Source organism: Megascapheus bottae, chromosome 18, assembly GCF_031878675.1.
Source record: "Megascapheus bottae isolate mThoBot1 chromosome 18, mThoBot2.hap1, whole genome shotgun sequence".
Classification (NCBI taxonomy): domain Eukaryota; kingdom Metazoa; phylum Chordata; class Mammalia; order Rodentia; family Geomyidae; genus Megascapheus; species Megascapheus bottae.
In genome coordinates, this window is record NC_143526.1 from 38,557,990 (window position 1) to 38,570,621 (window position 12,632).

A 12,632-nucleotide genomic window follows, 5' to 3' on the forward strand; every position below is an offset into this window, starting at 1 on the left:
CTCTCACCTACCAGTCATCCATCTGTGCAGCTACAGCCTTACGCATTAAGCACTCGACCACTTGAGCTATAGCTATAGCCCTCTTGGGATTTCCTTTTTTCTCTTTTTTTGCCTGGGGATTGAACTCAAGGCCTGGGCACTGCCCCTGAGGTGCTTTTGCTCTACTTTAGGCGCAGCACCACTGTGACCCTTACTTTTTGAGTCAGGTCTTGCTAGGTTTGTGTGGTCTTGGAATTTTCCATTATCCTGCCCTCCATAGAAGAAGTTATAAATACGGGCTAGTGCAGCCAGAAGGTCCCTAATGTTATATGTTTCCTCATGGACATTGAAAAGTGCTCAAAACTAGCACACTTGAGCAACAGCACCACTTCCAGCTGTTCCAGTTTATGTGATACTGAAGAATCAGACCCAGGGCTTGATGTATGCTAGGCAAGCACTGGCCTTTTTTGAGTTTATTGGAGTCTCAACAGACTTTCATCCTTGTTGGCTTTGAACTGAGATCCTCATCTCAGCATTACAGATGTGACCCACCTGTACCCCGCTTATATAAGCATGTTTATTGCAGTTAAAAAAAAAACAAAAAACACTGATTCGTTTAATAACACTTTTTTTTTTTTGGTCGGGGTAATGTATAGAGGGGTTACAATTACATTCGCCAGATAGTAGGTGATTTACTTCTCACACGTTGAAACCCCTTCTCATGTTTTTGTTCCCATTTCCCTACAACACTTTTTTTTTTTTTTTATGCCAGTCCTGGGCTTGAGCTTAGGGCCTGAGCACTGTCCTTGGACTAGAGCTCTAGCACTTGAGCCTCAGCACCATTTCCAGCTTTTTTCTAGGTATGTGGTACCAAGGAATCGAACTCGGGTCTTTGTGCATGCCAGGCAAGCACTCTACCACTAGGCCAAACTCCCAGCCCCCTACAACACTTTTTATGTGCGGGTGGGTCATGGGGCTTTAACTAGGCCTGGGCGCTGTCCTTGAGCTCTTCAGCTCAAGGTTACTGCCCTATCCCTGGGCCTGGGCGTTGTCCCTGAGCTCTTCCCCCCCCACACACACACACACCCCAAGGCTACCACGCTACCCCTGAGCCAAGCCCCACTTCCAGTTTTCTAGAGGTTAATTGAAGATAAGAGTCTCAAGTTCTTTAGAAGCTTGATCCTCAGATCTCGGCCTCCTGAGCAGTAGGGTTACAGGCATGAGCCACCGTGCCCGGCTACAACACTGACTTTGGATGTTAGTTGGTAATCTTTTTGATGTTAGTGGAAAGCCTTGTGGCCACTGCTGTCAGGTAATTGGGGACAAAAGATGGGAAGCACTCCCCAACTTGTTATTCCTATCTCCTTCCTGTCTTGGTCCCACTGCTTCCCACTCCCTTCTGAATTTCCTTAGCTTCAAAGGTTAATTGAAGGAGAAGTTGAATTTGAGACCTGAGACTCAAGTTTCCCCACAATGTAGAATACACTGCACAATTTGTACCCAAACCCCTGGCCTTTGACACATCTCCAAAAAAAAAAAAAAAAAGCCGTAAAACAATACTATTTATTTTTCATTTTTCACTTCCAGGCTTGAGGGAGTTTTCCACAGTATCGTTATCCTTCCAGTTGTCTAGCTTGAAGAAAGTTCTAGAGTTCCAGATTCTGGATTTCAGAGACAAGGTCTTTTGCCTTAGTCAGGGCCAGCTGAGCCTTTCGTTACTCTGGTAACAATGCCCGCCCTATAATTGGCGGGCTACGATTGGTCCGTGGCACCAAAGACCTACTTCGAACTCCTTAGGCCATTGGCCTGAGTCTCTGTGAAGCTGGCGCTGCGATTGGCGAGCCTAGAGGCCACTCAGAGTCGGAGGCCGGGTCAACTAGAAAGGGCCAGAGAGCCCCGCCAGGGACGTTTTCGCGGGGAGTGTAGATGTGAGACACGTGGTCTCCGCGGTCAGCCATCACACCACTCCCAAAGGGTGGAAAGTTAACCTCGCCAATTCCTCCAGACTTCAAGCGCGAGCGACAGAAATCCGGACCCCACCCCCACGCCCGGGTTAGAGGTGAGAGGTCAAAGGCTACATTTCTTTTCTGTTCCTGGGATTTCGTCTCTCTGGGAAGCCATCTGGATCCCCAGCCAAAGACTGGCTTCCCGCTACTGACAGCAATGGTGGGCAAATAAATCGTTTCTCATCCGGTAAATGGGTACAATAATTCTTTTGGAGGTAAAATAGAGGCATGAGAAGGTAATTTTGTTAGCCCTGTTTTAAGGTGGAAGGAATTGAGGCTGAAGAGGTTGTTGACTTGCTCAAGATCCTACAGCGAATTGGAAGCAATTACACTTCTCTTGTATATACTAGGACACAAGGAGTAAATGTCAAAAAATAAATTGTAAGTAGTAATGACTACACTATTTAGACTACTAAAAGTCATACTTTGGCCAGATGGCACATGTTTGTTATCCTAGCTACTCAGGAGGGTGGCATTTGAGGATTGAGGTTCAAAGCCAGCCCCATCAGGGTCAGGAAAGTCCCTGAGATTCTTTATTTCCAATTAACCGGCAAAAAGCCTGAAGTGGAGCTATAGCTCAATTGATCGAGGGCCAGCCTTGAGTGAAAAAGCCAAGTGAGAGTATGAGGCCCTGAGTTCAAGCCCCAGTATTGGGACACATGTACACACACAGGAAAAGCAAGCCATATGCAGCTCTTCGCAACTGTTTAAATCCCCTGGAACCATGTCTCCCCCCACGGTTGTGAACTCAGGATTTGGTCACTGTCCCTGAGCTCTTTTGCTCAAGGCTCACATTCTACCACTTTGCACCACAGCTCCCTTTCTGGTTTTTGAGTGGCTAATTGGAGATAAGAATTATACAGAGACAGCCTGGTGCTGGTGGCTCAAGCCTTTAATCGTAGTTACTCAGGAGGCTGAGATCTGAGGATCCTATTTCAAAGCCAACTCAAGCAAGAAGGTCTGTGAGACACATCTCCAATTAACCACCAAAAAAACCAAGGGGCAGTGTGGTTCAAATGGTAGGATTCAGGGCTGGGAGTTTGGCCTAGTGGTAGAGTGTTTGCCTAGCATGCACAAAGACCTGAGCTCCATTCTTCAGTACCACATACTTAGAAAAAAGCTGGAAGTGGTGTTGTGGCTCTAGTGGTATAGCACTAGCCTTGAGAAAAAAAAAAATCCAAGGATAGTGCTCAGGCCCTGAGTTCAAGCCCCATAACTGGAAAAAAAAAATTAAAATCACAAAGTGGTAGAGTTACTAGCCTTGAGCGAAAAAGCTCAGAGAAGAGCGCCCAGACCTTGAGTGTAAGCTTCCCAACTGACATGAAAGCTTCATGGAGACTTCTCTTTGTGGGTGTGTGGGTCATGGGGCTTGAACTCGGCCTGAGTACTGACCCTGAGCTCTTTAGCTCAAACCTACCGCCCTACCCCTGGGCCTGGGCCTTATTTCTGAGCTGTTCTACTCAAGGCTACCACCCCACCCTTGAGCCACTTCCTGTTTTCTAGAGGTTAATTGGAGATTAGAGTCTCAGGTCCTTTTGTGCCCGGGCTGGCTTTGAACCTTGATCCTCAGATCTCAGCCTCCTGAGTAGCTCAGATTACAGGTGCGTGAGCCACCTTGCCTGGCCTTGGGGACTTCTCTTGTCCAGGATGGCTTCACACCACCATCCTCAGCATCCTGAGTAACTAGGATTACTGGTGAGAACCACCAGCGCCAGGTGGAACCATACTATCCTATGGTTGGCTTCTTTAGGTATTATCTCCAGGGTCACCTTGACCTCACCCCACCTAAAGACTACCTGACTACCTTACCCTCTGACCTGTTGCTCAGCTATGTGAGCTTTGTAATCATTGTCTGATACATGTTTGTTGTGTATCTCCCCTAGAACTCACAGTGTTCTAGATGACAAATTGAAGAGCCAAGATCCCACTGCTTCCTTGCCTGTTTCTCTCTGTAGACCCATCTTTGGAGGAAGAATATCTGGAAACCACTGCCCAGCCTCATGTTGATACTTGGAGTTTGAGACTCAAATTATTCCTAACAGTAGTCTTGCAGAGGAAGCATTTTGACCTGGGCCCCCTGCCTCCCATCTTTACTATGGCCCTCACAATGCTGAATGGACTTGTGATTGAGGACTTGAATCCACCTACACTGCTACTACACCTGGTTAGCAAGACTTCCAAGCTGGATTCGCTCAACTACCAGAGCTGCTTTATGCGAGGAATCTTTGCCAGTTTCCCTGAGATCCTGTTTATCCACCGAACCTATAACCGAGGGGGCAAGGTGTTATATACCTTCCTGGTGGATGGGCCTCGGGTACAGCTCGAGGGGCCGTTTGCTCAGGCAGTCTACTTTGCCATCCCTGCCAAAGAGAATGCAGATGGCTTGGCTCAGATGCTCCAGGTGTTCAAGAAGTTTAACCCAGCATGGGAGAAAATCTGTACCATCCTGGTGGATCCCTACTTTGTCCAGGTGCCCGCGCTGGCCATGGAGTTCCCCGTCGCTGAGATCTTGCTCTCAGCCTTCCACGTGTGTAAGTTCCTCCAGAGCAAGTTCTGTCAGCTGTCCCTCGAGCCGCAGTTGAAAACCAAGCTCCTGACCTCTCTGCAGCACACCATGTGCTGTGCCACAGCAGGCAACCTAAAGCAGCTGCACTCACTCCTCAACAGCTGCATCCCCCAGGCGTTCCTGCCTGAGCTCCACTCACATTGGCTGCTCAATGACCGCATCTGGCTGGGCCCCCGCTCCAGAAGCCAAGCCCAGAGCAACCACTACTTCCAGAACCTCGAGGTCACCACCCGCATCCTCAGTCAGTGTTTTGGCTCTGCCCTATCGGAGAAGCAAGGCATATCCTCTCTCTTTTACTACATGCAGCGGAACCCTGGAAACAAAGCAAGTTTCGGCCCGGACCTGAATCTCCCGACCACCTCAAATGCCACCCCTACAGCAGAGCAATTGGCAGAAGCCAGCATCCAGTACTCCCTCAATGCCATCTGCACAGCGCCAGCAGCCCAACTCTGCTTGGCTGAGCTTGCTGTGGTCCAGAAATCTTTGCACCTCATTGGCACTGGCTCAGAAAAGACGAATGTACAGATCCTAGAGGACACCCACGTCATGCAGCCCCAGCCCCCTGCCAGCTGCAGCTGTTACTTCTACCAGGTCTACCACTTGCCCTGCCGCCACATCCTTGGCATGCTCAGCGCCCGCCACCAGGTGCTCCAGCCTGACATGCTGCCAAGTAAGTGGAGAGCAGGCTATACCACCGGCTTAGACAGCATCCTGGGCAGCAGATGGGATGAGACTCTGGAGAAGCACCTGACAGTGACTTTCCTCACCGAACAGGTGGGTCAGCTCTTACAGCACTGCAGCGAGGAGGAGTTCCAGTCCCGGTACAACACACTGAGGAAACTAGCCGACGACTGGATTGGCCCTTATGAGCAGGTGCAGGTGTGATAACATCATACCCAGAGACGCTCTTCCACCTGCACGCAACTACATCTTCACTCACACACACCCCTCTCTCCTTGCCCTCACAGCTTTCCTCCCAGAAAAAAAAAAGACAACACTCAGCTGGGCGCCGGTGGCTCACACCTGTCCTAGCTACCCAGGAGGCTGAGATCTGAGGATCATGGTTCAAAGCCAGCCCGGGCATGAAAATCTGTGAGACTCTTATCTCCAATTAACCACCCAAAAAACCAAGTGGCGCTGTGGCTCAACGTAGTAGAGCAGTAGCCTTGCGCTGAAGAGCTCAGGACAGCTCCCAGGCCCAAAGTTCAAGCCCTATGACTGGCTGCCGTCCCCCCAAAAGAAAAAAGAAAAAGACAATAGTCTTCTACTCTGCCCCGTAATCTAGAATATGTCTAGCTCCTAAGACAGGAGTTAGCAATCTTTTCTGTAAAAGGCTCAATCATGAGTAGTTTAGACTGAGTGCCCCATAGTCTGTTGTATGTTCTTGGTTTGGACAGCCTTTTCATAAGGTTAAAGTGTTCTTTGCTCAAGGATTTTTTTTTTTTTTTTTTTTTTTGGCCAGACCTGGGCCTTGAGCTCAGGACCTGAGCACTATCTTTGGGCTTTCTCAAGGCTAGAACTCTACCACTTGAGCCACCGCACCACTTCTGGCTTTTTTCTATGTATTTGGTACCAAGCAATCAAACCCGGGCCTTCGTGCACGCTAGGCAAGCATTCTTCCACTAGGCCAAACTCCCGGCCTGCTCAAGAGTTTTTTGTTGTTGTTGTTGTTGTTTTGCCCATCCTGGGCGTGGGCTCAGGGCCTGAGCACTGTCCTTGGACTTTCTCAAGGCTAGCGCTCTACCACTTGAGCCTCAGCACCATTTCCGGCTTTTTTCTACATATGTGACACTGAGGAATCGAACCTGGGTCTTCCTGCATGCTAGGCAAGCACTCCACCACTAGGCCAAACTCCCGGCCCCTGCTCAAGAATTTTTATGAAACTAAGCAACCCTGTCGGAAGATAAGAGAGACGACATTGGGTGGTAAAGTTGAGGGGGTGCTAATCACTGGTCCAATTTAAGATACACCGTCTGACCCAGGTCCTGTGTGTAAGCTAGCTTGAGAGCCTTCCCACGGTGGTGGTGGCTCAGCCTGGCTCCCAGCATGTTTATCCCAGCCCCATCCTCTGGCTAATAAAATTGAATGTTACATATTTAAACATGTCTATAGTCTTTTGTAGATGGCAATTTAGGGTATGTTGTTAAAGGAATAGAATTTGGAGTATGACACTGGGTAAAAGCTGATTAAAATAACAGCTTTTTTTTTGGGGGGGGGAAGGGGAGGTTGGTCCTGGGCACTGGCCTTAGCTCTTCAGCTCAAGAGTACCACCTTTCCCCTGGGGCCACAGCCCCACTACCAATTTTCTAGAGGTTAATTGGAGATAAGTCTCATGTTCTTTAGTGTGGGGGCTGGCTTTGAACTGTGATCTGTGATCCTCAGATCTCCTCAGCTTCCTGATTAGCTAGGATTACAGGCGTGAGCCACCATGCCCAGCTGTGTAACAGCTTATTTTCGAGACCTGGTTCTAACTTCACTGGCTATGGGATTATGGACAAGACAACTCTCTAAGCCTCAGTTATTGGTCTGTAAAAAGGGGCTTCTCACAGTGCACTCAGATGAAAAAAATGGGGCTCCAGTTAGTCTACACACCTAGCTGAGGGCTCAGCCAGCTGTTCATTTTCTTCCACCTGTCATCCTAGCATCTGCCTTGAAAAGGCAAGAGGGAAATTCGCATTGCCTAGGCCAGCCCCACTCTTTTTTTTTTTTTTTTACCAGTCCTGGGGCTTGAACTCAGGGCCTGAGCACTGTCCTTGGACTTTCTCAAGGCTAGAGCTCTACCACTTGAGCCTCAGCACCACTTCCGGCTTTTTTCTATGTATGTGGTACCGAGGAATTGAACCCGGGTCTTCATGCATGCTAGGCAAGCACTTTAACCACTAGGCCATACTCCCGGCCCCAGCCCCACTCTCTTGAGTGGATCTCCATACTTAGGTCAGAATTGATCTGGTCAGACCTATCTTTTGTCTTAGTGCCAGCCAAAGAAACTTTCCAGGGTCTGGACCCCGATGAAGGACAGGAATTTGTGAGAGTGGCTCAACCACGCGCCCTGTCCCCGTCACTGCCATAGCATCACCACCCCCAACCCTGCCTGCCCAAAAACCATACGGAGAAACCACCCTATTTGTGTGGTGCTATTTCATCCAGCTATAAGCAGGAGCCAGGAGGCTGGCCCCTTCTTGATCTCACTAGGGGCATCTGCCCAGCAGCTGTGTGGGCATGTGCCTGCTCCCACTGTGCCCCCTCCACAGTGCCCTCTGGCTCGGGATGGGTCATCATGAACGCTTGAGCCGCCCGGATCAAGTCCTCTTCCCGAAGGCCTGGCACGGGTACTGTGGGAATGCCAGCAATCATCATAGCCAGGGTGAGAATGCAGATGTCTGGCTGGGCACCAGCCTCCTTACCCCCTGGCTCAGAGGGCCTGGGCAGAACCCCAGGAGACAGCCCCCACAGCAGCACGGGCCCAGGCCTGCTGGGACCGCCCTGGCGGGAAGCTTTGTTTCTGGAACTGCCATCATCCCAGCCCAAGCTCTCGGGCTGCCTCCCTGGGGAGAATTGGGGGCAGTATCTGCTGTATTCCTTCCTCCGAAGTGTCTCCCAGCTGGGGCCCCCAGGGCAGCCCCTCGCTTCAGGCACTGCCAGGGTGGGGCTCCAGCCTTGGGCAGTGGGTACCACCTGCTCAGTTTTTTGGCTCAGTGGGCCTAGTCCACCAGAGGCCATCACCACTGGCTCTGCAGGACCAGGGAGGCCAAGGGATGAACCAGGAGAAGCAGCCCCACCTGCAGAGACAGGAATGAGATGGGATGTTATTCTTGGTCTTGGAGGAACAGGCCCTGAGGGGCAGGGTGGAGACTCATGAACTGTCCAAAACCAACCCAAGCATTCAAACCAACCCAAGCACTCGTGGCTCTGCCAGTAATCCTGACTACTCAGAATGCTGAGATCTGTCGATGGAGTTCCAAAGCCAACTCTGGCAGGAAACTGCTTTCAAGTAATCCCCCCAGATTGGAGTTAGATGGAGCTGTGGCTCAAGTAGTAGCGTGCCAGCATTAAGCAAAAGGCGTTAGGGAGGTGGACACCAGTGGCTCATGCCTGTAATCCTACTCAGGAGGCTGAGATCTGAGGATCACGGTTCAAAGCCAGGCCAGGTAGGAAAGTCTGAGATTCTTATCTCCAACGAACCACCAAAAAGCCAGAAATGGAGCTGTGGCTCAAGTGGTAGAGGGCCACGTCTGAGCAAGAAACTCAGGGATAGCTCTCAGGACTGGTGTGGCATGCATGCATACACACACACGCACACACACACAGAGATAAGGGATAATGCCTATGTCCTGAGGTCAAGCCACAATACACACACACACCCCAAAAGGACTTGGGTCTAGAGGTACAGGACTGTTACTCATATCCAGCTCCTACACTCTATAGGTGATATTGAATAAATAAACAAGTGGGTGGCAAATAATTGGCAATTTCAAAATGACTTGATGCCAAGGCCAGCCCAAAAATGTCTGACAAAATCTCCACCTCCTTAAAGCCCCTATCTCACCTGGGCCAGAAGGCAGACGACCTGGATGGGTTTGTGGAGACATGAAGTAGGACATGGCTTCTCCAAAGCTCCTGTTTGTGACAGAATAGTCCTAGGTCCCTTACTCTACTTTGTCCACCCTTCTAGAATGTCATCTGACAGTCCCTCCCTTTTACACTGGCAAGCTACCTCACAGCACTGACCAGCTCATTCTAGAACCTGTATATGATAATAGAAGGACACTAAAATCACTGGAGGAGACCTGAGTATTCTAGGCCTTTGTCTTTATCATGGGCAAGTCTTCCAGTTTGGGGTGGTGTGTATGTGTGTTTGTTTGGTTTATCATGGGGCTTGAATTCAGGGCCTAGGCTCTCTCCTTGAACTTTTTTGCTCAAAGCTAGCACTTTACCACTTTGAGCCAAAGCTCCACTTCCAGTTTTCTGGTGGTTAATTGGAGATGAGAGTCTCATGGACTTTCTTACCCCAGCTGGCTTTGAACAGCAATGTATAGATCTCAGCTTCCTGAGTAGCTAGGCACTAGCACCAGGCTTTATTTTTTTTTATTATTTTTTTTTTGCCAGTCCTGGGGCTTGAACTCAGGGGCTAAGCACTGTCCTTGGGCTTTCTCAAGGCTAGAGCTCTACCACTGGAGCCACAGCACCACTTCCGGCTCTTTTCTGTGTATGTGGTACTGAGGAATTGAACCCAGTCTTTTTGTATGCTAGGCAAGCACTCTACTACTAGGCCAAACTCCCAGCCCAGGCTTGATTTTTTTTTTTATTTGTTTTTGGTATTTTTTGCAGTGCTGGGGATCAGATCCATGGTGTTGTGCATGATAGGCTCTACCATAAAGCTGCATCCCCAGTCCACCCAACTGTCTTGTTCCTCAATATCTTCATTCCTAATAGGGGTGGTTACTGCCCCCTATCTCCCCAGAAACTGTGAGAATCAACTATGAGAGCCTCTCTCGGGCCGAACTGTGAGCCCTGACAGGGTTTGGAACTCAACAGTTAGATAAGATCATCCATACAGAAGCTAATGATGAGACATACAAGTAAAAGAATCCAGCCAGGTGCTGGCTCTCCACCTGTCATCCTAGCTACTCAGGAGGCTAAGATCTCAGGATTGTAGTTTTGAATCCAGTCTGGGCAATTAATCAGCACAAAGCCGGGAGTGGGGCTGTGTAGCTCAAGAAATAGTACCACTCTTGTAGGGTGTGAGGCCTTGAGTTCAAGCCCCAATATTAGCACAACAACAAAAAGATAAATGTGGAAGCTAGTGTTTTCCACCCTGTAGTGTGCGATACAGAACATACTTCATTTAATCATTATTGGACACTGGAGCCTCAGTTTCCCCCCTGCAAAAATTAAATATTTGTTCTCAAGCACTGATTCTTTTGTGGGGGGGGGGGAGACGCAGTCATGGGTGCTGTCCTTGAGCTCTTCAGCTCAAGGCTACCACCCTGCCCTTGAGCTAAGCCCCACTTCCCATTTTCTAGAGGTTAATTGGAGCTCAGGGATAGCGCCCAGGCTGAGTTCAAGCCCCAAGACCCACCAAAAAAAAAAAAAAATCTAGACCTAATGCTTCTACAAGAAAGGACAATTTCTAGAGAGAAAATCTGAGATATCAGACTCTATATCAAGACTGATTACCTCAGTATCTGAGATAACCTTAATGAGTAGCCAGGCTGAGGGTCCCTGATCTAGGTGTTGTCTCAGGTTTTCTCTTTCTCTGACTTGCTGACTCTGGGTATTCTAGAAAGACCTCTCACAGGCTGCAGGGACAAGGAGGCCTCCCGTGCTTAGAATGTCAGCATGGGCTGTGTTTATTTCTGGTTCAGGTTGGCAGCAGTGTAGTCAGTCCACTTCAGATCAGCCACAGCTCTGGGGCCAGGCGCTGCTCTGGTAGCTACATACTTTCATTCATATTTGCAGAAGTCTTTGAGTCCGTTGGGTAGGTGGAGCCCATCAATGGCCAGCCTGTGAACCACACTCCTCTGGATGGCCAGACGGCACAGAGTCTGCAGAGATGGCACTGTGGAGAGAAGGATGTCAAATGCAAGTTGGACCGGAGATTGACTGCCTGGAGCTGAGAAAAATCTAGGTTTGGGTCTCTACTACTTTGCCATGAATGTGGGAATTCTCTCCTGTGCCGTTCCGCCTACTTCTGCGGTGGAAACTTAACACTTCTTGAGAAGTTTTGCCAGCCTGCAGCTGTGTTTCTGCTATAATTCTTTGCCTCCTTCACTTGGCAGCTTCAGGCCAGTGTCTGATTTGCCTATGTAACCACAGCCTTAACATAGAACAAGTTCCAGTTCACTGCGTCTCTTCCTCCCCCCACCCCCCAGCTTGAACTCAGCTGACCCTGAGCTGCTTCTGCACAAGGCTGGCACTTGAGCCACGGCACCACTTCCCATCTTTCTTTTCCTGAGTAGTCTATTGGAGATGAGTCTCTCCAGGCTTTTCTGCCTGGGGTTGGCTTTGTGAACCGTGATGCTCACATCTCAGACTCCTGGATAGCTACCATTAGAGGCGTGAGCCCTATGCGACCTCCCAGCCTAGGGAGAGCTGGACAAGACCAAGGCTAACAACTTGCTGGGAGTCTCCTCCCTCTGGATGGGGGGTGGTTGGTACCTACATCCATACTCAAGCTGGACCAGGCGCACACTTTTGGTGGAGGCAAACACGTCCACCACCGCGTAGAGGGGCCGGGAAGCTGGCAGGCCCCGGGCGCTGGGGCCCATGTCCTCGCCATTGAGGATGAGGTGCATGTCGGCGGTGCCGTCCCCGCACGGGCGGAAGAGAACGCCCAGGCGGCTCCGGCGCGCGGTGGGAGGCAGCACGTTCAGCTCGTAGAGCTGGTCCAGCAGGTGGCTGTAGCGGCCCGGCCGGCTGCGGCCCACCAGGCGGTCCCGGGGGAGCCGGAACTGCCCGACGCGCAGATAGGGTTCCACCGGGAGGGCGGGGGCCCGGCTCGGGGCCGCCACCTCCGCCTCGGGCTGGCCGTCCCGGGGCACCCGGTTATGGTGGCGCGTGATGGCGAAGACCCACGTGTGGCCCAGGCTGACCAGGTCGGGCAGAGAGAACTCGGGCACGGTGGGCAGGCCGGCGGGGTCCAGCGCGGTCAGGCCGAGGCGCAGGTGGCCGCACCAGCCCCGCTCTTTCTCCTCGATCTCCACCAGGAACACCTGGCCCGGGGCCAGCGGCTCGCGACTGAAGCACAGGCCGTGGGCGAAGCTCTCCACGCGCGTGGCCCGCGTCCCCGAGGGGTCCACGCGGATGTTGGCTCCGTGGACCCGATGGAAACGGGTGGGAGGGGGCTCAGGACGCGCGTCCCCGGGGACGCCCCGCGGCGCGGGGTCCCAGGCCGCCGCCATCGCCCCTCCCCGAGAGGGGCCAGCGGGCGCCCCGGACGCGCCGCCCGGGGGTCCTAGCGCCGGGCTCGGCCCCGCCCTCCCGCCACTCACAATCACGCGGGGCGGGCACCTGGCTAGCCACGCCCAGGTCACCTGATTGATTGCCACTCTGGGGACTCGCGAGGCCTGAGGACCTTGACC

At 51.4% G+C, this 12,632-nt stretch overlaps 3 protein-coding genes across 3 annotated transcripts; 1 reads left to right on the top strand and 2 right to left on the bottom strand.

The window, feature by feature from the left end:
* Positions 1-3,994: 3,994 nt before the first annotated feature.
* Zswim1 (zinc finger SWIM-type containing 1) lies at positions 3,995-5,757 on the top strand. The gene has a single exon (XM_090352436.1). It carries the CDS (start codon positions 4,081-4,083, stop codon positions 5,434-5,436), a length of 1,356 nt encoding a protein of 451 aa, XP_090208562.1. The 5' UTR covers positions 3,995-4,080; the 3' UTR covers positions 5,437-5,757.
* Positions 5,758-7,672: 1,915 nt separating this feature from the next.
* Spata25 (spermatogenesis associated 25) lies at positions 7,673-9,216 on the bottom strand. Its single transcript, XM_090352437.1, has 2 exons — positions 9,098-9,216; positions 7,673-8,330 (listed from the first exon to the last, which is right to left on the bottom strand). The coding sequence occupies exons 1-2, from the start codon at positions 9,150-9,152 to the stop codon at positions 7,699-7,701; spliced, it is 687 nt and encodes a 228-aa protein (XP_090208563.1). The 5' UTR covers positions 9,153-9,216; the 3' UTR covers positions 7,673-7,698.
* Positions 9,217-10,357: 1,141 nt separating this feature from the next.
* On the bottom strand, positions 10,358-12,530 carry Neurl2 (neuralized E3 ubiquitin protein ligase 2). Its single transcript, XM_090352440.1, has 2 exons — positions 11,714-12,530; positions 10,358-11,110 (listed from the first exon to the last, which is right to left on the bottom strand). Exons 1-2 carry the CDS (start codon positions 12,450-12,452, stop codon positions 10,995-10,997), a joined length of 855 nt encoding a protein of 284 aa, XP_090208566.1. The 5' UTR covers positions 12,453-12,530; the 3' UTR covers positions 10,358-10,994.
* Between the last annotated feature and the right edge of the window lie 102 nt (positions 12,531-12,632).

Bases quoted from the DNA above. Each gene is read 5' to 3' on its own strand.
- Zswim1 (XM_090352436.1), top strand. From the start codon at position 4,081: ATGGCCCTCACAATGCTGAATGGACTTGTGATTGAGGACTTGAATCCA.
- Spata25 (XM_090352437.1), bottom strand. From the start codon at position 9,152: ATGTCCTACTTCATGTCTCCACAAACCCATCCAGGTCGTCTGCCTTCT. The intron at 8,331-9,097 runs GTGAGATAGGGG...CTGTCTCTGCAG, and splicing joins TCGTCTGCCTTCTGGCCCAG to GTGGGGCTGCTTCTCCTGGT.
- Neurl2 (XM_090352440.1), bottom strand. From the start codon at position 12,452: ATGGCGGCGGCCTGGGACCCCGCGCCGCGGGGCGTCCCCGGGGACGCG. The intron at 11,111-11,713 runs GTAGGTACCAAC...TTCTCTCCACAG, and splicing joins GGTCCAGCTTGAGTATGGAT to TGCCATCTCTGCAGACTCTG.